The 24,879-nt window shown below is 49.3% G+C and overlaps 1 protein-coding gene across 1 annotated transcript; it reads left to right on the forward strand.

Annotated features, from left to right (window-relative positions):
* Positions 1-1,449: 1,449 nt before the first annotated feature.
* Positions 1,450-22,975, forward strand: Frmpd1 (FERM and PDZ domain containing 1; the record flags this gene model as incomplete). Its single annotated transcript, XM_055605269.1, has 10 exons — positions 1,450-1,551; positions 7,337-7,462; positions 8,830-8,949; positions 9,993-10,129; positions 11,499-11,625; positions 11,839-11,934; positions 13,467-13,649; positions 14,811-14,958; positions 16,245-17,057; positions 20,528-22,975. Coding segments are annotated over 10 exons (4,182 nt in total), but the record flags the coding sequence as incomplete, so codon positions are not given.
* Between the last annotated feature and the right edge of the window lie 1,904 nt (positions 22,976-24,879).

Below are 24,879 nucleotides of genomic sequence, written 5' to 3' on the forward strand. Positions count from 1 at the left end.
TTTAGAACTCCATCACTGAGAGAAGCCAGGTCGGGAACCCAGGGCAGGAACCTGGCAATAGGCTATGGAGGAGCACTGCTTGCTGTCAGGTTTCTTCTGCTGCCTTGCTGAGCCTGCTTTCTCATATACCTCAGGGCCACCTGCCCAGGGGTGGAGTGGGCCGAGCCCTCCCACGTGGATCATTAGTCAAGAAAATGTCCTACAGACTTGTCTACAGACTATCTGATGGAGGTATTTTCCCAACTGAAGTGTCTTTTCCCAAATAACTTTAGCTTCTGTCAAGTGACCAAAAACCAACCAGGACAGAGTGTGAGCCTGTCCCTTACCTTCATAAATAAAAACACTCTGTCCAAAAAATAATAATAATAAGCTGATAATATAATAAGCTATGATATAATAATAAGCTAGGATATTACATACTTAGGAGACTGTAGTCTCATGGGGTGAATGCTGTCAGGTGTGTTGGGGGCCGAATAGAAGGTGATGAATTTCTTCGCCCAGTTGGGCTTTCTACCCAAAGTCTTCATAGAGACATGCAGAGGTACTCTTGGTTCAAATCGTGGGAGCTTTTGAGAATTTCTCGCTGGCTCTAGGAGGATGTCAGGTCAAAGGTCACATTTTACTTTCAGCTCAACTCAGAGGTTATTTTAAAAAATGAGAACCCCCTCCCCCCTCCCCCTCCCCCAAATGCTTCCCTGCTCCCAGGGATCCTGACTGGCATGGCGTTACTAAAGATTAGCCCTGTATCTCTGACTCCCAAAGCCCTGTAAGAGTGTCAGGGTCCCTTGGAGGTGATGGTTGGGGTCCATGGAGGTGCAGGGCACCCCCCTCTACCGCTTGCTGATGTTTACTGCAGAGAGCTTCAGCAGTAAAATGGGGAGGAGCCTCTAGGGAAGGTTCCACCTCTTCCCCCCATTCCATGCCTGTCCCACCAGGAGGGGTCTGAGAACCTCAGAAAGCTCCCACGTGAAGAACACACACACACCAGTCATTCTGTTTGTTTCTCAAAACAGAGTTTCTCTGTGTAGCCCTGGCTGTCCTGGAACTCACTCTGTAGACCAGGCTGGCCTGGAACTCAGAGATCTGCCTGCCTCTGCCTCCCAGGTGCTGGGATTAAAGGCGTGGACCACTTCCCAGCTAGGCATTAATTTTGAAATTGTGTCCCTTAAGAGTGGCACCCAGTAGACACACACCAGCAAATGGCCGTGAGCCACTGACAGGCTCCTACAGCGCTGGGACAGGGTGAGACTCCCCCTCTCTTCCCTGTGCCCAGCACACTGAGCGGCTCTCATGCATTTTCCTGAACAAGGCAAATCTACACCCCTGGAGAAATTCCCAAATGCTAAAAAGCAGCAATTAGCTCTGGAAAACTGGCAGTGCCCGGCGGTTAGGGATTGGTATGCCAGGAGCCAGAAGAACGTGTCGGCAGCCTAACACCACTCTTGTGTTTTCCAGGGGAACTCTCTGCTCTGTATGCCCAACGTGCTCAAGGTGTACCTGGAGAATGGGCAGACCAAAGCTTTCAAGTTTGAAGCAAACACAACTGTGAAGGTATTGAAAGTAAACCTTCCTTCCTTAGGGAAGTTGGTAACTCAAAGGACCATCAGACAGCTTGCCGTCTGTCTGCCTTGTGGTCTCATGCCCACTGCAGCCTGAGTGCCCAGGATGAGATAGGCACTGTATTATTTCATTTGGTTACACAGCCACCCAGTAAGATTTTTTTTTTCAGGGGGTAGGGGGCTGTGGGTTTCTTTCTTTCTTTGTTTTGTTTTGTTTCTGTCGCTTCTTGCAGGGGAGGGATCTGGGACTACAAGAGGCGAAGTGGCTTGTCCATGGTCATATTACATCTACGCCTTCACCTTTAACCACAGGCTTCACATCTTGTCTCCGCCTCCGCCTGCTACGCAAACACCAAATCAGCTAAACACGAAGGCGAGATGTGAGGACAAGCCCAGGCCCTTGCATGCTCTCATGCATAATAAACTCCCCACCTGAGGTTCTCTTTTAGAGGGGTTACAGAGCCTGGTAAAGGGCTGGAGGAGCCTTTATTCACTTTTAGAGAGGGTGGGCACCCCTGAAACTCCAGTTGTCTAGGGAAGCATACAGTGAGGCTACGGAACATGGGACAAGTCGTGCATGGGCCACATAGAGCATGCATCTTTCTCAGGCTAGCACATCAGCCCAGGCAGGGCAAAGGAAATGAGCCTGAGCAGCTATGTAGGCAACGAAGTCAGATGGAGGATGAAGGGCACACCAGGAAAATGGGTGTTATCCAGCAAAGCACGCAGTAGTCATGGAGGGCCTCCAGAGGCAGACAGCACTGTCCAGAGACAGGAGAGATCGCTCCAGTTGTCCTTGAAGGAAGGAAAAGGTGTCAGAGGAAGGCTGCAGTGTGGAAGCAAACTATTGTTTTAAAAACATTAAAAGCCATTGGGCTGGGTGTGGTGACCCACATCTTTAGTCCCAGCACTCAGGAAGCAGAGGTAGGAACATCTCCATGAGAACATCTCTATGAGTTCGAGGCCAACCTGGTCTATACGGTGAGTTCCAGGACATCCAGGGTTACATGGAGAGATCCCCATCTTACACAAACAAACAAAAGACTACAACACAATAACACAACAACAACAATAAAATGGAAAGTTAAATAAGGAGCCAAACTCTTTGGGGCTAGATGAGGTGGGGCGATGCCACTGTTGGCTGTAGACAGTAGCCAGGACACATACACTTGGTTAATGCATGCACGCACACACGTGCACAGGCACATGTCTAACGTTTCGCTCTGGTGCTTTCCTCTGGCAACTTTCCAAGCTGCTCCAAATTCCCTGCCTGATTCTACCTTGGCATAATATAGGAGAGGCTAAAGAAAGGTCTTCGGAACCCAGGGAACTCCGCCACTGGAGGAAGAAGAGGGAGAAATGGGTATGCTTCATTCATGCCAGCCACTCTGCTGGGTCCTTCCCCATGCACTATCCAATTTAGCATCCCAATAACCCTGGGATGTGACTGACTAGCCTCATCTCCACTTTGTAGGTGGGAAAGCAGGCCCAATGGGTCCCCAGCTGGCCGTGGTCCACTGGCTTGTAACCAGGCTTGCTCTGTTGCTGAGGTTTACCTCTCCCCCACCATTCTGCTTCAGGAGGGAAGTTTTGTGAGTCAATTAGGTTCTACTTCTGTCATCTTTGATTAAAGCAGAATGGATGAGGGCAAGGAAGGCTTTGGTAGCAGCCAGAAATACTTGAGGGGCTTTACAGTAAAAGTTCATATCACAGAGGAACTAAGAAGATAAGAGTTAGGACAGTGGACAAAGGCTTAGCAAGTATAATACTGGTGAATTCTACCTGTAGGAGCCCAAGTTTATAAAGCAAATCTTTTAGCTCTTCATAATAGGGGGAGCAGTAGATATAAACAAATCCTTTTAGTGCAGAAAGGAAAACTGACTTTAGCTCAGCAGGGACTTCTCCCTCCCAGGCCCTTACCATGGGAAGAGAATTTTTACATCAAAATATGTTCTTCTTCAAATCAAAGATACAGCCTCTAAGCTACCTGGGCTGAGTGTGCTGGCACATGCCTGTGAGGCTGAAGTTCAGGATCGCCCCTCAGATACACAGCAAATTTCAGGCCAGCCTGGGGTGCTAGACTCTGCTCCCCAACCAGAAAGAAACACAGACAAACAAAAACATCTCTACATCGAAGAGATTTGACCCATTAACATTTACTGACTTACTGACATTTGTGGATCAGGCATTTCTGTGTCGCTTGGATGTTGCTAATAGAAACCATTAGCCTGGGGTGACCCTCTTAGGAAGCTGGGGTATTGGGGTGGAGTTGAGGACAAGGTACCATGTGCTTAGAGCCAGAAAAGGGCATAGAACTGATGTAGTCCAGGCTAAGGGGAAAGCGCTTCCGGCTGAGTGGTATCGCACAGCTTCTGGGAGACAATGAGCTGTGGCAGACACGGAATGACGCACAGGTTTTGACAGCAGTGGGTTGGGAATGGCATGAAGATGCTTTCAGGCACGGGAAGAAGAGCAACGAAGACCCAGAGATGGGCGCGCTTGCCACATGTTTGAGAGCAGGACACATTGACGCAAGTTACCAGAAGATAAAGTGGGAGGTGGGGTATAGTGCACCCCTGTGATCCTAGCATTCATGGCTGAGGCAGGAGGATCATGAATTCGAAGTTCGCCTGGACTAGTGTGAGACACTGTTTCTTTCTTTGTTTAGGATTTATTTCCGTTATTTATAATTATGTGTGTGTGTGTGTGTGTGTCTGTCTATGTGTGGGTACCTACACGCAGTGCAGGTACTCATGGAGACCACAGTAGCTGGATTTCCTGGGAATGGAAGTTACAAAAGGTTATTATTTGTCTGATTTGTGTATTGAGAATCAGCTTGGATTGTTTGCAAGAGCAGTACTGGCTCTTAACCACTGGGCCATCTCTCTAGCCCTGAGACCGACTCTCTCTCCCTTTTCTCTCTCTCTCTTTCTTTCAACAGGGTCTCTCTATGTAGTCAGGCTGGCCTTGAACTCACAGAGATCCACCTGCCTCTGCCTCTCTTGAGTGCTGGGATTACAGGCATGTGCCACCACACCCGGCTTGAGACCTTATTTCTTAAAAAAGAGGGCCAAAGAGATACTATGGAAGGAATGGCTTGGTTAGCAGTTGATATTTGAGTGTCTATTAAATTGTGCTTGGGTTTTGGCTATTTAACCCTGAGGAGCCACTGAATGTTCTTGAACAAGGGAGACCATGATAGTTGTAAGCTTAGACAAGTTCCCTTGGAGGTCGAATGACCCTTTCAAAGGGGTCACCTAAGACCGCTGGAAAACACAGATCTTTATATTAAGATTCATAATAGCAGCAAAATTATATATATGAAGTAGCAACAAATTTATTTTATGGTTGGGAGTCACCACAGCATGAGGAACTCTATTAAAGGGTCCCATTAGGAAGGCTGAGAACCACTGCCTAGAACTACATGATAAAAGACCAGAGAATAAATGTTTTAGGTTTTGAGGGCCATCAGGTCACATATTCAACTTTCATGGTGGCGGGGCATGGCTTTGTTCTCGTGGGTTTTAATGACAAAATCAGCAGTGAGCTGGATTTGTCCCACGGCTGTGGTTTGACAGCCCCCCTCTGGATGCAAGATGGGGGACTGCTGGGGGGCAGGAGGGTCCACTGGACAGCACATTGCCAAGACAGGAAATATGTATGGGTTTTCACGGCAAGGTAAAGACAGCAGAAGGGACTGGCAGAGTCAAGAGGCAGGCTTGCCAGCCAGTAAAAAACCAATAATATGGACCCGTGAAATACCTCAGCGGATAAAAGCATTTGCCACCAGACCTGACAACCTGAACCCACATGGTGGAAGGACAGAACAGATCCCTGAAAACTGTCCTCTGACCTCCACAGGCGCACTGTGGCTTGTGCGCAACTACAGCGAGTGAACAAAATGTAACAACAACAAAAAAGTTTTCTTCATAAATTCAGTAGTCAGTCTGCAGGGCCGAAGGTGTGTGGGTCTGTATTTCATAACTGCGAGGTTAAAAGAGGGTGGTGGGGCTCTCTGCAGTGCCATGCCTGGCACACAGCGGGAGCTGAATTAATGCTGCTGGATTGCACAAGTAGGCATCCTCTTCAGGACTTAGTCTCGGGCCTGTTCATGGAGAGTAAGGGAGCCAGCAGTGAGGGAGTCATGGGGAGGAGGCAGCACTTAGTGGTCCTGGACTTTCTAAACCTGAGGTGCCGACACCAGTTCAGAGTGCGTCCACGGTGTCACCCATCAGGTGACACGCTGCTGAGCATACCCTAGGCCCCAAGCGTTGGACTACAGTAGATCCAAACTGTGCTGGCTGGTCTTCTGCCAGCTTGACACAGCTGGAGCCATCTGAAAGGAGGGAGCCTCAACTGAGGAAACTCCATAAAAGTCTGCTGTAGGGCATTTTCTTAATTAGTGATTGGTCGGGGGGTGGGGGGGCCCAGCCTATTGTGGGTGGTGCCAACCCATGGGCCAGTAGTCGTGGGTTCTGTAAGAAAGGGAGCCCAGCTAGCCATGAGGAACAAGCCAGTAAGCAGCATTCCTCTGTATCAGCTCGTGCCTCCAGGCTCCTGTCCTGTTTGAGGTCCTGTCCTGACTTCCTTTGACGATGGACAGTGATGTGTGAGCCAAATAAGCCCTTTCTTCCTCAGCTTGCTTTTGGTCGCGGTGTTTACCACAGGAACAGAAACCCTGATTTAGACTCCATTGTAGGTGAAGTTTACACCGTCAGCGAGCTGGTATCTATTAGGGTAAGAGATAATGAGCAAGAAAACCAACGCTAGAGCTAAGCGTGTATAGACCGGCACCTGACCGGGAGTGTTGAGTGCCTTGTGTGGGAAATGAGTGCACACGGCAGTCTGCCTGATAGGTGTTGATGTCTCCCGAAACAGACAGAAGCCACGGAGAAAACAAGCAGGGTGTCCACAGACACACAGTGACACGAGCGAGGAAGGTCCGTCTCAGTCTAGAACTTGTTCATGTACCTGTTCTACTGTCTTTTCCAAAAAGAGCATAATTTGTTAAAGAAATGGATACTAACCATGCCCCGGGAACCAGAGACTAGGCTCAGTGGAGAGCTCTTGCCCAGGATGTGTGAGGCCGTAGGCTCAATCCCCAGAATGGAAAGCAAACGAGGACGGCCTTGCAACTGAGACTAATAGGCAGAGAGATACTTAGATACTACAGTCATACTCTGAAGAGGTGACATGCGCAGTGGAACTTAAAAGGAGAGAAGCAGCCTTGTGAAGACTGATGGAAAAGGTGTGAAAGACTTAGGGAATAACATATGTGAGTGCCTGAGGCATTCGCTGTGACAGGGGACCTTTGGAGAGAAAGGGTGAGTGTGGCCTGGTGGCCATCCAGCCTCTGCACAGCGTAATCTGCCATTCCATCTTGACAGCCTCCCTGGCAGTCTGTAGGCACCATTATCCTCCATTTGAGAGGAAGGAACGGAAGCCAGTTCGTCGTCATCACATGAAGTGACTCGTAGGATTCTGCCCAGACACCAGTTGGTATAGACTGGCAAGTCCGGATACTGTGTATCCAGACACTGAGGCAAGAGACTGGTATCTCCCTGGGATGGCGGCATCCTCCCGAGGAACCCAGGATAGACTGGTGCTCTGTGTGGTGCAGGGCTGTAAGGGTCGGATATGGGAACTGGGACCCTGCCTGTGTCAGCAGTGGCCGCAGCAGCAGCACCAGCTCTTTCCTCCCAGACGTTGGAGGAGCTGTAAGGATGCCCGGGAAGTCTCCCCACTCATCGGGTAACCCCTCTCCCCTGTGCTGCCAGGACATCATCCTCACAGTGAAGGAGAAGCTGTCCATCCGAAGCATCGAGTACTTTGCACTGGCCCTGGAGGAGCAGTACAGTGCCTCTCGCCTGCACCTACTGCATGAAGAGGAACTCATCCAGCAGGTGGGAGGCCCTGCTGTGCCCTGGGGAGGCCAGGTTCCTCAGCCACTGGAACTGGCTGGGTCTAGTGCACTCACTCAGCCTGAGGACTGAGGGGCAAGGCTCAGGCCTGGTTTGCATCTGCTCCCATGAGGTAGGCAGTGCACAGTCCAACACCCCCGTCTTCTAGGTGTGGAGATGGAGGCTTATATGGCTTATGTGGTTTTCCCCAGTCAGGTATCTGATAAAGTCTTCTGCTTCCAGCACCTGCTGTCTCAGAACTATTAGGGAACATTGGTTGCTGTGTCCAAAACCCCCTGTGGCATCTTGCCCCACTGAGAGGCACCCCATGATAGGATAGGCCAAACAACCAGTTCATCTGTGTCACCCGATCCTTCAGGTATGCAGGAAGTTGTTGTTACACTGACTCTTTAAAGTCTAGCACAGGTCAGTTCAACAAATCGCTGTAGGGTGTATACTGTGGAAAGATCACCGCTGGGGAAGGCAAGGGCTTCAGCAGAGGAGTGGAACGGGGAAGCCTTGACCTTGGAGGTCCCTCAGCCTTCCTTATTGCAATTGAGTTATGACCCAGCCACCACTCGCCAAATGCAGCAAACTCTTTTTTTTTTTTTTTTAATATATAATCACTTGCATTTGCATTGAGGAAGAAAATCAAATGAAATCCCCAACACAGTATAAGTGGGGGAGAGGAGGGAATCAAGTGCAGAAAGGTACAAACTGCATCTTCTTCACTTGTGGAAATCCCGGGCATCCTGCACTCCTGTGCATTGCTTCCTCCTGGCTGTGGCAAAGTCCCCGGCATGTTTCGCGCTCTGGGAGTGTAGAAGGAGTTGCAGCGCATCATCACTTTATTGCAGAACGGGGCTGCCGTGTTGCAGAAACAGCTGGACGCCACTGCCATCCAGGCATGGCAGCAGAAGCAGTTCTTGTCTGCGGTGCTGGGGGCTTACGGTAGCTGGTTGCATTGTGGTGGCTGACAGGAAGTGGAGAGACCCAGGGTAGACCCCAGGGCCTGTACCCTGGGTCGGAGACACAGGCCCCACCTCCTGAAAGCTCTATAGTCTCCCAGAACAGCTCTGCCCACTGAAGGCCAAGTGTTTACATGTGCTGGGGGAGGGGAGCTTCGCATCAGAACCACAAAGCAAGCAGTCCAGGCTGTCCCCCCGGGAGGCCATTCAGGTGTGGGCAGGGTTCCTCTGACAGGAGAGACATCACCCTTTGAATCTTTTACATTCTGCACCATGGGAAAAAGTCCGGCTAAGAAGGAAGGCTGTGCCGTCTGGGGAAAGGGGCCTCCCTTTCTCCATTTTCCCTTGTGAAGCCGCTGTACAGAGAGCTTCGAGGTCACAGTATCTTCTTTGCCCGGGCAGGTGGTGGAAAGGGAAGAATCACAGGACTCCCGCTGCCTCTTCAGGGTGTGCTTTGTTCCCAAGGACCCTCTGGACCTGCTGAAAGAGGACCCAGTGGCCTTTGAATATCTGTACCTACAGGTGACCGGGCTATGCTTCCTGGGATGACAGTGGGTTGGTAGCAGCTAAACAGCTCTCCCATGGGGACTGCCTTTTTCTGGAGGACAGTGGGTCTCACTCCTGCCCTTTATTCCTGCTTTGAGTTGCTGTGATGGGAGATTTGCAGTAGACTAATCGAATTAAGGCTTCGTCCTCAAGGCAGATGTTAGGGTTGGTTTTCTTTTTTCCTAATGCCATTAGGCACTGTTATTGTTTCCATTTTTATTGCTGAACGGGGCTTTAGGGCTGCAGAAACTCATGTTACAGATGACCTAACTGGGTATTAGAATGGGCATGTGTCTGGGGCCCCCACTTTGTAGTAGAGCCAAAACCTGGTTTCTTTTTCCTTCCTTTCTCTCTTCCTTTCTCCTTTCCTCCCCACTCTTTCTTTCCTTCCTTCCTTCCTTCCTTCCTTCCTTCTTTCTTTCTTAAGGCAGTGTTTCTTCTATGTAGCCCTGGCTGTCCTAGAACTTGTTCTGTAGACCAGGCTGGCCTTGAACTCTGAAATCTGCCTGCCTCTGCCTCCTGAGTGCTAGGATTAAAGGCCTGTGCACCAGGCCTGGCTTAGAAATCTGCTTTCTTGACTCCCAGCCTGGCCCTGAGATGAGCTGAATTTTGTTTATTTTTATTTGGATGGGAAGAGTCACCTGAGAGATGTCACCAGTTTACGGAAGAGGCAAATCAGTTTGGGTGTAAGACTGGCCCAACTCTTACAGAAATGGTACCAGGAAATAATAATAACGGCAGCAGCCATACTGCCAGGGCATTATATTTGCACTCAGATATTGCTGTGTGCTTTATGGCCACATCCCTGCACGTTGTCTTTTCTGACCTCCACAGATCGAGCAATGTAGATCACGTAGGTAGTCAGTACGTAATTAGCAGTGGAAGGCGCCCTGCTCAGACAGTCTTAATAATGTACCTCAAAGCTGCCTGCTGGTCCTGCCACCTCTGGCCTGAGAGAACTAAGGGTGCAATGCGCGCTCTCGTGTTACCCAGCTGCTCTGTGTAATCTCTTCTTGCAGAGCTGCAGTGATGTCCTCCAGGAGCGCTTTGCCGTGGAGATGAAGTGCAGCTCTGCCCTTCGGCTGGCAGCCCTGCACATCCAGGAGCGGACCTATGCCTGCGCCCAGCCACAGAAGATCTCCTTGAAGTACATAGAGTGAGTGGCGGGCCTGGCAGCTGAGTCACAGTTGCCACTGCTGGCCCCTAGCCAGGGTGGCCAGACTCCACAGAAACCTGAGATTCACCCATCTGCCTCAGTCCTTGTCTCCATTTCCCTTTTAACCCAGCCCGGCTCCCCACCGCCTGGGTTAAAGCCACTCCTTCATGCATTGACACAGGGTCCCCTTGGAAATTTCCGGTCCCTGGAAGCATGTTTGAGGCCATCTGTTGACAACTTCTAAGGGCAGGGATGTCTTGGAAATTAATTCCTATAACAGATCTGAACTGATTGCTGTTGAACCAAATGGGTGAGGCTTCAGGTCCTAAGATCCACGTACCTCTTGATTCTTAGCTCTGAGAGCTGGCAGCTGTTAAGCTGAGCCCCTCCCCAAGTCTCGGCTCTGGCTTGTCTAGGCATCAAAATCAAATGGAGAAATCAGATTTGAAGAACAGCTCAGATCCCTGGTTCTACCCCTGATATAAGGAGTCAAGGAGGAACTTTAGGGAGAAATCTGTAGCTTCTAGGCTAATCACATTCTAAAGCTTAGCCTTGGGGGTTGACAGGTGCTCTCTGTTGCAAGAGTGCTTGGGCAGTGAACGTAGCTCAGTGGTAGAGTACTAGCCTAGCATGTGTATAACCTCGGGTTTGTTCACCAGCAGAGGGTGGGAGAGTTGTTCTTATCTATGGGTAATTGTGCCACACATTTTTGTCATTAAAAGGTCTGAGAGCAGGCCTGCTGGAGGGCTTTGCAGGTAAGGCACCTGCTGCCAAGCCTGACAGGATGAGTTCAGTCTGGACGGAGAGACCCGATCCCCACAAGTTGCCCTCTGACCACTCCCCATGAACACACTTGCTAAAGCACAGCAGCTCAGACTCTCCTTGGAAGTCTGACTCGGTGTAGACACACAATAAATAAATAAAATGTGATTTTGCATTTAGAAAAAGATACTGAGAACTTCTGCTTTGATTAATGAAATATCACACTACACAGAGACCAGTGTGTCTCCAGGTCAGGGGTCGGGGGGCTCTGAACTCGGAACGTTTATAATGTGGATCACGTGTGTCTGTGGGGAAATACCCCTCCACTCTGTTTCTCTCTCCTTTTATAGAGAGATATACATAGAGAGATAAATAGAGATTTATCTATGTATCATTATATATGATATTTAGATACGTAAATAGACATCTTCTCTTTCTGTATCTATACCTCTGTCTCTGGGCCTATCTCTCTTCCTCCCACTAAAGAAAGGTACTCATAGCTGCTGTATGCTCGGAACTCTAGATCTGAATTACGTGGCATTTGCTCTTCATTAGAACCAAGTGCTGTATAAACATGGTTCTCCTTGTCTCCAATGTCTCATGGCAGGAAAGACTGGGGAATAGAGAATTTTATATCTCCAACTTTACTCCGAAATATGAAAGGCAAAGACATCAAGAAAGCCATTAGTTTCCACATGAAGAGGAACCAGAATCTGCTGGAACCCCGACAGAAGGTAAGGCGGTGGCAGTTTCTGCCACCTGCCCAGATGTCTGTCATGAAATGTTGGGGGAGTCATCTTCAGTGTTGCCTGGATTTTAGGCAAGTGAATATCTCTGATTTCAACTTTTTTTTTTTTTTTTTTTTTTTTTTTTTTTTTTTTGAAAATCAATTTTTTTTTTTTCTATTTTTTTTTTTTTTTTTTTTTTTTTTTTTTTGTCTATCAAAGCAACTTATTTCTGCAGCTCAGCTACGCTTGAATTATCTTCAGATCCTTGGGGAGCTCAAGACGTATGGCGGGAAGGTCTTTAATGCTACTCTGATGGTATGTATCAGACGACCATGGACTCCCGCTTGCTCGGTGCCTTGGTTATTTGCAGTCTGTCAGTGTTTGCCCTGGCTTGGTGTTAGCCCTGTGGATGATGCTAGGAGAGGCAGAGATGAATTAGTATGGTTTCTGCCCTTGAGAATAAAATAAGCCACCCCACAAGGCAAAGCTATGAGGCAAGCCATGGGGTGGAAGAAAGATGCCTCCATTGCTAAATTAGTCTGGGTCCTAGAAGAAGAAGAAGGCGGCTTTCAGATGGTTGGGTGGAGCCTGGCTGGAAAATAATGGAAAAGCACTGTGAAGTCTGTTGTATGTAGCACCCTTGGGAACTTCAGTATGTGAGGGCAACAGGGGGAATAGCGAATAAGAGATGTGAATATTGGACTGTCTGCCAGCCTGGGTCCTGATGGTGCAGAAAAATCAGCTGCGGTGTGGGCCTGAGACAAGAGAAGAGCCCTTCTCCTCAAACCCGTTCCTCCTGCTTCCTGTGGCGCCTCGGCCTTGCACACGAGCTCCACAGCAGTCAGTGTTCATGGGCTTAAGACATGCTCCTCCACCATGCCACCAGCCCCGGAACTTTCCAGCGCAGAGCCCACTGACCAGCAGAGATTTTTTTTTTTTTTGAAGAATAATAGGAAAAAAATTCAGAGGTTTTATGTTTTTTATTATTTATTTTTAGTCGTGGGTCAGTCCAGTCAGACTGCTGACCTCATGACACAGGCAGAAGAGAAGTGGGCAGTTTGAGGAATGGAAAAAAATGGCAAGAATCTATGTAAAAGGTCAAGACCCAAAGTTGAGAGAGGGGCTAGATCACAGAACAGAGGGATCTGAAGGGACTCGAAGGCTTCTAGTGTCCCTACAGGCTTTGGCTCTCCTCTCCCGAGCCTGCCTTTACTTTTCCTGTCTCTGGGAAGAATTGGTACCAGGAAAGGGCAGCCAGCTCTACAAGGCTGGCTCAGGGCTTGACTACAAACATAGAATAATACAGCCTGCACTGTCCTAGAACTTAACATGTACTGTAAACTCTGAGTGTAAGCTGTGGGATTACAGGGGTCAAGAGCACTGACTGCTCCTGCAGACAACCTGAGTTCAGTTCCCACTCACCATTGCCTGCAGCTGCAGTACCAGGGAATCCAACAACCTCTTCGGGCCTCCCTTGTCACTGAACTCTTGTTCACAGAGACACACTTACCCACATAATTTTAAAATAGTAAAAAATAGAGACTTTATAGGAGATAAATTTATTTTTAATTTAGCTGTGGGTAGCCCCCATGCTGAAGAGTAGTCTCAGGGAATGGTTGTGAGGGTCTAAAGTGGGAAACAGACTTGGCAGAGAGAGAAGTCAGGCCTGGCACAGACTCTAACCCCAGCACTCAGGAGACTGCAAGGGGGACCATAAATTTGAGGCCAGCCTGGACTATACAACAAAAACACCCCCTCACCCCCCAAAAAAAGAATTTGTAAAGAAGAACACTGTATGCAGGGTATTTGTGTTTTCACAAGCTAACTTCCCTTCCACTCTTCCACAGTTACAGGATAGAGAATCCTACATTGCCCTTCTAGTTGGAGCCAAGTATGGGATTAGCCAGATCATCAATAGCAAACTCAACATCATGTCCACACTGGCAGAGTTTGCCAACATCAGCCGCGTGGAGCTGACGGAAGAGTCTGAGAAAGTGAGCATGGTCAAGGTCTACCTTCAGGACATTAAGGTAACACAGGAGAAGGGATTCCGAATTTGGCTCCTGAAATTTGCTGTGAAATATTCTAGGGTAGTTTATATGAGCTTTGTGTATGAGACTTGGACTTTATATGACATAATAAAGTCGACTGTTTATCTGGCCGAAAGGGCCTGCCTCAAGTGGAAAATGGCAGATAGAAGATACATTATCCTGAGAAGCTCTCGACAAGGTTTTGTTCTATTTGTTGGGCCATGTGTTTAACTGATGAAAAGTTCTGGACCCAGAGTTTGTTTTGTAGAAATTAAAATGAGTAAAGAGTTCAGGGTACCACCTTTGCCTCTCTGGGTGGCCCTTTGTTCACTAGTCCCTCCTCCTTTGATTTCATCCACCGTGCTCAAGAATGGCACTGTGTTCTTTATCACCCTTTTCTTCATTTTTTCTGCTCCTTCACCTAGCTTTTCCTGTGGTAGGTCAGGTCTTTAAGGGGACTAGTTGTATGAATGAGCAGAGTGGGTGGGGCAGGTAGGGTGTGGTGGGATAGAGGAGAGAAAGAAAGGAGACAATATATAGATTAGGCATGAGGGACTATCTTAGTTAGGGTTTCCATTGCTGCGAAGAGACGCCATGAGCAAGGCAACCCTTTTAAATGAAAACATTTAATTGGGGCTGGCCTGCAGTTTCAGAGGCTTAGTACACTATTGTCGTGGCGGGGAGCATGGCAGCGTGCAGGCAGATGTTGATGGGGAAGGAGTGGAGAGTTCTCCATCTTGATTGGAAGGCAGCAGAGGAGACTGTGTGCTACACCGGCCAGAGCTTGAGCCTAGGAGACCTAAGCCCGCACCTACCGTGGCACACTTCTCCAACAACCGTACACCTACTCCAAGACCACACCTCCTGATAGTGCCACTCTTTATGGGCCAAGCATTTAAACACAAGAATCTATGGGGGCCAAATCTAGTCAAACCGCCACAGGGACCTACGGTGTGTCAGGGTATGCACATGTGTGTTTGTGTGTGCATGCATGTATGCTTAGTCCTTTAGATTTAGCTCCTGGATGTGAGAAGATGGGTCACTTTGGGGCCAGTCTGTGGACCATGGCTAAGTATACTTATTGTCTCTCTATTTGGCCCCATAAGGCCTTAATTGTATCTTAGCCCTCTACAAACAGAAAAGTTGTGTTTGCCTTCACAGGTTCTGACATTGTTGCTGGAATCCAACAGTGCAAAAGACCTGGCCTGCTTGATAGCCGGGTACTACAGGCTGTTTGTGGACCCAGCCAACTCTGTTTTCCTCTGGTCTGGAAACAGACAGCAGATCCACCGGGTGTCTGCTGAAGAAGGTGAGGTGCTGAGCCTTTCCCCAGTATTTTCAGCCAGGCAGTTGATCTTTCTTAAATATTAGAGATGATTTCCTAGTACTTGGCATTCTCCTAAATGCCAAGGGATGCCAGAAGGTTCCCTGTGGAGTTCCCCAGACCCGTCTCTAAGAACCACGGCATCTTATTTCTCAGCGAAGGAAGTCACTTTTTCAGAATGTGGGTGACTTGCTTCTCACCAGGGCCTTTACTCTTTCTCATTCTCTTGAATTGTGATAGAAATTCTCAGCCTTATGTGTTTGGAGGAAAGGGATACCTGGAGAAAAAAAGAGACTTGAAATTATACCACGTAAAGGAGGAAGAAGCGGTGGGCGGGGGGTTGGAGGCTGACAAAAAGATTAAAGGGCAGGAGAGACAAACAGGTTCCCAGGCGGTTTACGGTCACCACCAGGCTTCTTCAGCCATTCTACCGATGTGGCTTTTTCTGGGCTGCCCTGACAAATGTTTAACAACTGCCTCTGCAGGGGGAAATCCTTAACCGGAAACAAGTGCCCAACACTCCTCCATCACCACCATTGCACGCTGCCGACGTGTTACTGACTGTGGAGGCAGCCGGGGATGCTCCATATCTTACCGTTTCATAGTGTTTCATCATGTGGGCAAAACAGGCCTAGTTCACCCCAGGATGGTTGGAAAATGAGATGCAGTCACCCGTGCCATCTGTAGTAACCACGGGAGACTGATTCCACAAGCCTTGGTGCTCACCAAAATTCATACATGTTCAGTCCTTCCTATGGAATGGTATTTAACTTACCCACGTCCTTGATAGCCTTTAAACAAAACTCCACATTCCCCGTCGTACCGTCAGTGCCGTGCATGTGTTTCCGGCAGGGAACGGTCCATGACAGCCATGCTTTCTGTTTATTAGTCTATAGCAAGCAAAAGTAAAAGAACAAGCAGCAGATATATAGCCGACCATCAGACTCGGCTCTTATGTCATCCAGCAGAAATGATTGGAGAAGGCTTGTTAAAAAAAAAAAAAAGTCTGCTGGGGGACCGTGACTGATAAAGAGGGCTCCAGGCAGAATGTCTTCTCGTTCCCACTGCAGGAGTTTTTATACCTCGGGATAAACAGTAGTGATCTTGGTTTGACATTAATTGCCTTCCAGCTGTTCTCAAAGACACAGTTTTTCCGAGACCCTTAGAGGTTTGGGTCAGTCGCTTCCTGTGTCTCCCCCTCAGCAGGATGTCACACGGGTATCTGTCAGGTCTGGATGTCGGTTTGTAAGTCATTGTCCCGTCTGTCACAGGCTATGAGTCTAGGGCCTGCAGTGACTCAGAGGAGTCCTCTGAAGTGGATTGTGTCCTGGAGCCCCTGTCTGACGGACGCCTGGTGAAGCTGAGCCTCTGCAGACCGTTCGTTAGAGAGGATCAGCCCCCTGGAGATAGCCCCACACCGGAGGTGACCAGGAGAGGCCCGAGCACCTGTGGGGCCAGCAGCATGACGGACAGCGCTGAATCCGAGGCCTCTGACTCAGCCAACACTGAGAGCCGAGGCTGCAGGACCAGCGGCTCCAGTGAGTCCATGGACGCCCTGGAAGAGGATGACTTAGATGCATGCTCCTCCAGCAAAAACAGCTTCTTCCATTTTGACCCCCAAGGCTTTTCAAAGGGCCTTGATACCAGCAGCCAAGAAGAAAAAATCAGGGTTGAGACCAGCGGTTTCCTGTGTTTGCTGGACCTTGCCCAGAATGCCAACCCTGGGTGCCAGAAGATAGAGTGTCCCCAGGGCCTAGCTTCAGAGGCCTGCAGCTGGGGCTCAGACCTGAGCATGGGCAGGCTAGACCCCAGGTTGTATGAGGGCAGCCGGACTGACTACTATAGCCTGTGTTCTAGCGTCTCCCCAGGAAGCCACCTGAGTGATAGCTCTGAGAGTACAGCTTCCCGGCAGGGAGCTGCACCTCCACTGTGGTGCCAGCAGGGCTGGATGGAGGCTCAGCCCAGCTCCACGCTGGGAATGCTGGCCCTGCAGCCAACGCCACCACTGGCCTTTGAGGATGGCAGCTCAGATGAGGAGTACTATGATGCAGCCGACAAACTCACACCCCCCGACACACTCTCAGGTGAGCCCCACCCCTATCCCAGCAGATCCATATTCTTAGCTAGTTTCTAGGAGCCCACGGCCCGCTTGAGAGCAAGACACAGCCTCCTCTCCTCTTGAGGAGGATGACCTGGATTCCATGAACCAAATTATGTAAGCATCAGGGCCTTGAGTCTGGGTTGCAAGGGAGGTTTGGAGAACTGTAGGCAGGAAGAGATGAGAGGAATTCATCCCACTGTGGGAACCAGGGAAGGTGTCCCAGAAGAGGTGTCAAATGGGCTGGGCCTTGTCAGGTAGACAGGACTCACAGAAAAGGAATAGAGTGCCCAGGAGAGAGAGTAGCTGTGCCTCTGCGGATCCTGGGGGTACTTGAAATCAGGCCTTGGAGCAATAAGATAGGCCATCAGTGGTGCTTGATGGCCTTTGGGAGTCCAAGGGTCCCCAACATCAGAAGGTTGGGGATCTGTTGGCTGGGCTCTTTATATGTTTCCCAACAAAGATTGTGAGGTTTTTAAACTACAATTCATGATCTCAAATAAACCAAACACCAATGTAAGGTCTTTCCACACAGAAAACTGGAAAATCTTATAAGACGTATGTACACACACTCACACATACTCTGTCTTATTATCTGTCTCTGCTCTCTGAGGTTAAAAACCCTGGAAAGCAGTACAGGCAGGAGATCTCGGCCTCAGAGCTCTCCTGTGTCTCTCTGATACTGCCCTCTCGTGGTTCTCATTGCTCTTGGCAGGAAAGCTAGCCCAGCTCCTAGGGGCTTCCGGTGAGGCTCTGTGTGGTGGCCTCTACCTGCCTCTTCCTCCCCACCCCCCACGCCTTTTCCCTGCATCTCAGCTGGCCTTTGTACATGCTACTCTGCCGCATCTTCTCCTGCTGGTGCCCGCCAGCTGTCCAGTCTCAGCCAAGAATTCCCTTCTGCAGGGAACATTTTCCAGGTTTACCAGACCAAAGTCAGCTGCCCAACTCAGTCACGGGTTCTCCTGGTAGTGGTGGCTCTTTCCGCCTGTGCCTTGGTACTGCTTGAGGTTATACATTTACTTGTATGATTGCTTAAAGGCTCCTTGAGTGCCGGGAAAGTGTCCCCAGCATATGCACCCTGGCATCATCACTAAACGAACGAGTGAACTCACCACCACCTACCTTGACTTGATTAAATATTTTTTCTTGTTCCTTGGGGGCTGTTTGGGTTTTTTGTTTGTTTGTTTGTTGAGGTTTTTTGTTTTTGTTTTTGTTTTTTGTTTCATTTTGTTTTCCTGAGATGGGGCTTCTCTGTGTAGGCTTGGCTGTCCTGGACTCACTTTGTAGACCAGGCTGGCCTCGAACTCACCGAGATACGCCTGCCTCTGCCTCCCGGAGTGCTGGGATTACAGGTGTGCCCCACCCAAGCTGGTGTTTGTTCTGTTGTTTTTCTCTGTTGTCTCACTGTGGCTTTTTGGCTGTCCTGGAACTCGTTATGTAGACCATGGGAACAAAACACTGAGTATGCTACACTCCCTGCCACAAGAACCCCGCTAACCCCGTCATGAGCTCTCACTACCCCTGCCGGGCTAGCCCTTATACTAACCACAGGATGAGGGGTGTGGCCGAGACTGGCAGGTGGGACTCTTTTATGGTGACATAGTCCAGAACTTGGATTCACAGGAGGCACCTCTCCACAGGCAGGGCGTCAGTGTGGTGCAAAGCACAGAGCCTAGACTTGGGACTTGAGTTTTAGACCTGCTCCGGGATCGCTGTAGCTCCACAGATGCTCACTATCAGTGGATGCTGGCAGCCAGAGCAGCACCTCCCAAACATGGCTACACCTCAGAGTCACCCGAGGAACCTTGTTTAGCCTGCCGGTTCCAGGTATTAATCTCAGCAGTTCCGACTTTCCGACTTCGGACGTCTGAGCGGTGGCCTAGAACTTGATAAGATATTCAGTACCGGGCTGGAGAGATGGCTCAGAGGTTAAGAGCACTGCTTGGTCTTCCAGAGTTCCTGAGTTCAATTCCCAGCAACCACATGGTGGCTCACAACCACCTATAATGAGATCTGGTGCCCTCTTCTGGCCTGCAGGCAGAACAACGTATACATAATAAAATAAAAAAATCCAACACACACACACACACACACACACACACACACACACACACACACACACATTCAGTATCACACAAACAGGTTAGCAACATTTGGTCTGAGTGTACAGGCTTCCTTGTCCCTGCTAGCATGCAGTCCTGATTCCTTCTGCCCAAATCCCAAGACCTTTTTACACACCACCTTTCCTGAGAAGGGTCAGCCCACTGCGTGCAAACTCCTCCTGACTACTGAGGGTCAGGGTCCCTGTTGGTCCAAAGAAAGCATCCTCACACCCTTCCCATGTAGAATAAAAGTAATAACAGAAGCAGCGGCAGCTATGTGTACCAGAAGAAAAGCTTGACCGACAAAGAGCCAGCCAAATTGCGAGCTAGCCTGAAGAACTGGGTTTAGACATGGCTGACAGCCAGGCCAGAAGTCTTTGCTGCAGCATTCCTCGGCTGTATTATCAGGGTATTATGGCTGCAAACAATGACATGGTATATATATATATATGATATATATATCATAAATATACCACGTCACTCTCTCTTTCTATATATACATATAGCCCAGGCTGGCTAGAAACTCAAATATATAGCCCAGGCTGGCTTTAAACTTGTGGGGCCTTCTCAGTGCTGAGCTTATAAACAGGTACCATCACATGTAGTTTTGTTTTCATTAATTTTTTAAATTAGTTTTATGGATATGGGTGTTTTCCCTGCATACATGTCTATGTTCTATGTGTGTACAGTGTCCAAGGGGTCCAGAAAAGGATATTAGATTCCCTGGAACTGGAGTTACAGATGACTGAGAGCCACCATGTGGGTTCTGGGACTTGAACCCAGGTTCTCTGGAAAACAGTATTCTTCACCTGTGAGCCATCTCTTTAATACCCTCCCTTTTTTTTTTTTTTTGTTTTGTTTTGTTTTGTTTTGTTTTGTTTTAATGAATGTGTCTGGGTTTTGAAATTCTGGAGAATCTGTGGCTGGCTGCCTGGACTGTGACTCTCGTTACTTCACTCTTGTAAATGAACAGTCCTGTGGTTTGCGATTAGAACACGGAGTACTTGCCCAGCACGCATAGGGTTCTGAGTTTGATCTCCAGAACCACCGGTGTCCGTCAGAGTGCAACCACCGGGGAGATGTCAGCCTCTGAAAAGAAGTCTGGGGTTCCATGGCTAAAAGGTAGTAAATGGGTCTTGAACAAGCAACATAAATTTTTTTTTTTTTTTTTTTTTTTTTTTTTGTCTACTGCAATCATTATCCCCACCTGCCAAACGGGGAGACTGAGGGAGAGGAAATTTCAGTTGCCCAAGGTTTAGGGCTTGAATCCACACCAGCCTGCGTGCTTGCCTGAGCATGGACGACCTCTCTGTTTCTCTGTGCATCACATGATTTTCCTTGTTTTGACCTTCAGGGCCGAGAACTGCCAGTCTCAGTGCAGTGAAATTGCAGACTCAGCCTAGATCCTGTGGCTCCGAGGAAAGCCTGCATCTGGGCCCCGAGGGAGGAGAAGCAAGCAGGCGGGGAGGGGTGAAGAAGTATGCCAAGACCCTGAGGAAAAGGAGGTCCTTCCTACAGACAGACCACACCTGCCAGGTCTCCTTCCCCATGGAGCCATCTGCCTCCCAAGAAAACGTGGATGACGTGTGCTACTACAACAGAGAGCCCTACCTGACCCTCACCACCCCCTCCCCAACTGTGTCCTCCCTGCAGGACATGCAAGGTGAGCCAGGCCTCCTAGAGACCAAGGCCTTGGGGTTGCTGGCTTCCCTAAGGGAGACAAAGAACAAAAATCCAGCCTCCAGGATCATGGAGATGGAGCCGGAGACCATGGAAACCAAGTCAGTCATTGACTCTCGAGTGTCTTCCATCTCTGCCATTCGTCTCCGTATTGACCCCAACAACACAGAGACTCCCGAGACTGCTCCCTTGGCTGTCACCACTGATGATGGTCCCTCGACAAAGGTCCCTCACAACCCCCATTGTTCCAACCCAGGTTCTTCCAGCCCACAGGCTGCTCAGGTCAGGCCTTTCCAAATCTTATCTCAAGACCAAGGTGGCACCACCCCCAAAGAACTCACCCCGGGGCCTGAGGATAGCACCGTCCCTCTCTCTGTGGCTGACCCTAATCCAGGCAGCCCAGGGCCTCACCACATCCCTCAAAAGGACCCAGCAGAGCCAGAAGGGGTACAGTCAGAAATGGACGTGGGATCTTTTGTAATAAATCATATACAAGAAGTTACCCCCAAGTCCACAGGGCCCCTGTGTCCTGGAGATGGGCCTGTAAGTGATCAATGTGGAATGCACTCAGAAGAGATGGTCTTTGCTGCAGAAGAGGTGCTGCAAGGACAGCTATCTTTGGAAAGTGACAGTGAAGCAACACACAAAAATGGCCCCAACTTATTTCAGAAGGGATTTGGGAAGGACTTGGGTGATTTCAAGGGTAAGGGGTCAGATAGTGTTCCAGAGGCTCTTGATGGTAGTGCTCTCGCTGGTGAAATAACCGGTTCCCTCTCCTCAGAGACTCCTGGAACAGGGATAGAACAGACCCCACCTGACTCCCATGGAGAAGAGAGAGAAGCCATAGGCCAGGCCAGCCAGGAACAGGAACTATTGGCAGAACTGGACTTGGGCCCTGACTTCTTACGTGGGGTGCAGGCCATTCCATCAGCCTTCCCTCCAGATAGAGTCAAGGCAGAGCAGCTTAGTTGTGTGATAGGGGAAGAGACAGTCCCTATGGATCCCCCTCAGCAGGTCTGCATCCTTACAGTACCTTCTCTGCCAAAGCTTTCGCCATGTCAGGAGGAGCCGCGCTCAGCAGACTCAGGCCATGGCTCACCAGCAGAAAGCAAGTGTGACAGTCCTGTCATTTGCCTTCCACCTGAGAGGTCTTTCCTGTGCTTTGCCCCAGAGAGCTATCCTGAAGGCTCCGCCAGTCTCAGCAGAACCAGCTCCTTGGGTTTTGCTGGCATGAATGAAATAGTGCCTGCTGGAATTGGCATAGAGCATTGCAGATGTCAGTTCTCCTATGCCACATGTTTCCGTGGCCCGCAGCCTGAGACAGAGGAAGAAAACGGGGACCCACAAACACACCCTGCTGCCCCCCTTACCTCACCACCCTCTGCAGGAAGCGAGGTGACTCTGCCCTGGAGGTCAGCCCGTGCGTACAGCTGCACCACACCCCTGTCCAGGAAAAACCACATCTGGCCAGAGTATTGCTCCAGGGCTCTGAGGCAACTAAAAACTGTCCCTGCAAGTGCCCCCGAGGGCTTTGTCCAACTCACAGAGAGCCTGCTAGAGCTACAGGACATTGTGGAAGCTTCCTGGGGGGTTGGCAACAAACACCCCCCTGAGAAATGCACCTGGCATTTTTCAGAAAGCCGGAGCCGCCTGTGCATGGGTTCGCAGAAGCTCCTCTCCAGCTGCCAACATGTGATCAGAATGGACCAGTCCCCTGAGGAGATGCAGGGCGCTGTGCGAGTCACCTTCCAGCACCTGGTCCAGCTGGCCGGCCTCTGCTTCCAGTTCACGCACTGTAGCCGCTGCTCCACCCGGCACAGGGAAGTGGCTGGGAACCTGAGGGACGTGGTCTGTACCTACCACCAATTCGTGGAGGCTGCGAAACTGACCTGCGAGAGGGGCTACCACGACCTCAGCGTCAAACTCTTGGCCCGCCAATGCACAGCCCTCACAGCTGCTGTGTTCTGTTTGACCCAGAAGTTCCGGGCATCCACTGCTCTGTGAACACGTCACCTACCGAGGGCCCCTTGACCTGCCTGGAAAGTTCTCCAAGAAGCCTCCTCCAGCTCTCCTCCCACCTCCGTTACATGTTTACTACATAGAATATTCAAATAAACTGCTGCTTAACCTTGGTCTGTCTTGCTCTGTGTGGTGGTAAATTCGGATTAAAAAATGTTCACTCACATTCATTCAACAGACATTCACTCCCTTTGCACCAGGCCTGGACGAGGAACTTGAGAAATAACAGGGTGTATGACACAACATTCTTCCCTGATCAGAATGTGCTGGGGTACCTGATACCAGCAGGTATCGGGCAACAAACAAACAAACAAACAAACAACCCTAAGAATCTGCCCCAGGAACTTAGGAATTGCTGAAAACAGTCTTGGCTGGCCGCAGTTATGTTAATCTGCACTAGCTTTTGCAAACAGGTAAATACATGTCATTGGTCGATTCGACCTTCCCAAGACTGGAGCTGCAGCAAGCACCTCGGTCTCATTTCATTCTCGGCGGCCTCTCTGCCGCAAGCACAGGTTGCCACTAGGTGGCAGGAAATGCTCTAGCTCAGTGGTTCTCAACCTTCCCAAGACCACGACCCTTTAGAGCAGTTCCTCACGTGGTGAGCGCCAATCATAAAGCTACCGTTGCTACCTCATAACTACAATTTTTCTAGTTATCAATTGTAATGTAAATATGTGGCCTCTATAAGTTGTTTGACCCCAGAGAGGGGTCGTGATCCCCAGATTGAGAACCGCAACTTTAGCTGCTTGGTCACCGTGTACAGGGTTATTCTGTGCTTTATTTGAAACTGTACCCCCCCCCCCGACTCTTGCATCCTGTTTCTGCTTTTAATATTGTAAGGCAAACGTTAAATCTAAGAGTCAAGTTGTCACTATTGGACTAAGAGTAGAGCAGCAGAAATATGATCAGTACTTTTATCACCGACCGAAGCTGATCAAGTTAATCCTACTAAGACATCACGGGCATGGAAAAGCTGCTTAAGCTCCTTGTGGTTTGGATTTTCTGTCTTGGACACGAGAAGACTCATACTGTCCGCTTGATAGTGAGAAATCTAGAAAACAGCACAGTAAATTGTCAGTGAGTAGTGGTCACCATGCTTGGTATTTACAGGTGTTTCTCCTAGTCTGAAGTCATTCCTCACCCCCACCCCGCCCCACCCCCAACACACACATTGCTTTCCCAGCCCAGACAAATCCATTTCGAGATTTCTTTAGGCCACCTTTTGTTCTGGCTTCTCTTGTCTGGTCAGATTTGGTTTGGTGGCTATGTTTGGGATATCAGAGGTGGTCAAGGAGGTCCTTTTTCCCTCCTGTTATTGACACATTGTGAGGTCAATGATCTACTATGTAAGGTACTCTTAATTCCTTGCCGTACCCAGCAAAAGCAGGATCAGTGATGAGTCAGTCACACCTCCAGGCAGAAGAAAAGCCATACTTGGGCAATGAGAGGAACACAAGTCCCTTGCATCCAACTTTCAGCTACTTGTCAGCCAGTAAGTAGTTAATCAGTATGTGTGCTGGAGAAGATTAATTTTTTTAGAATAGCTTTTTTTTTAAAGATTTATTTATTTATTTTATTATGTGTGCTTGCATGCCAGAAGAGGGCACTAGATCTCATTACAGATGGTTGTGAGCCACCATGTGGTTGCTAGGAACTGAACTCCGGACCTCTGGAAGAACAGCCAGTGCTCTTAACCTTTGAGCCATCTCTCCAGCCCCCTAGAATAGCTTTTTTTTTTTTTTTTTTTTATAAAGCTTCAAACAAACTGTAAGCTCTTGAATGCAACTTTGAAGTAGTTCCATGACTGAAAAGGAGCAGGGCACCAGGTTAGAAAGCGAGCTGGATGGTCTGAAACAGCACTTGGAACGTCTTCTAGGAAGATCCAGTTATCTTATTTCTGTGGACAGGGTCTCTGCATTCACCAGGGAGACTTCACTCAGGGCTGGATCCTGCCTGGCCTGAACCACACTGTGTTCAGTTAACTAGAACCTACAGTATGCCAGA

Source organism: Psammomys obesus, unplaced genomic scaffold, assembly GCF_907164565.1.
Source record: "Psammomys obesus unplaced genomic scaffold, mPsaObe1.curated_primary_1811, whole genome shotgun sequence".
NCBI classification, from domain to species: domain Eukaryota; kingdom Metazoa; phylum Chordata; class Mammalia; order Rodentia; family Muridae; genus Psammomys; species Psammomys obesus.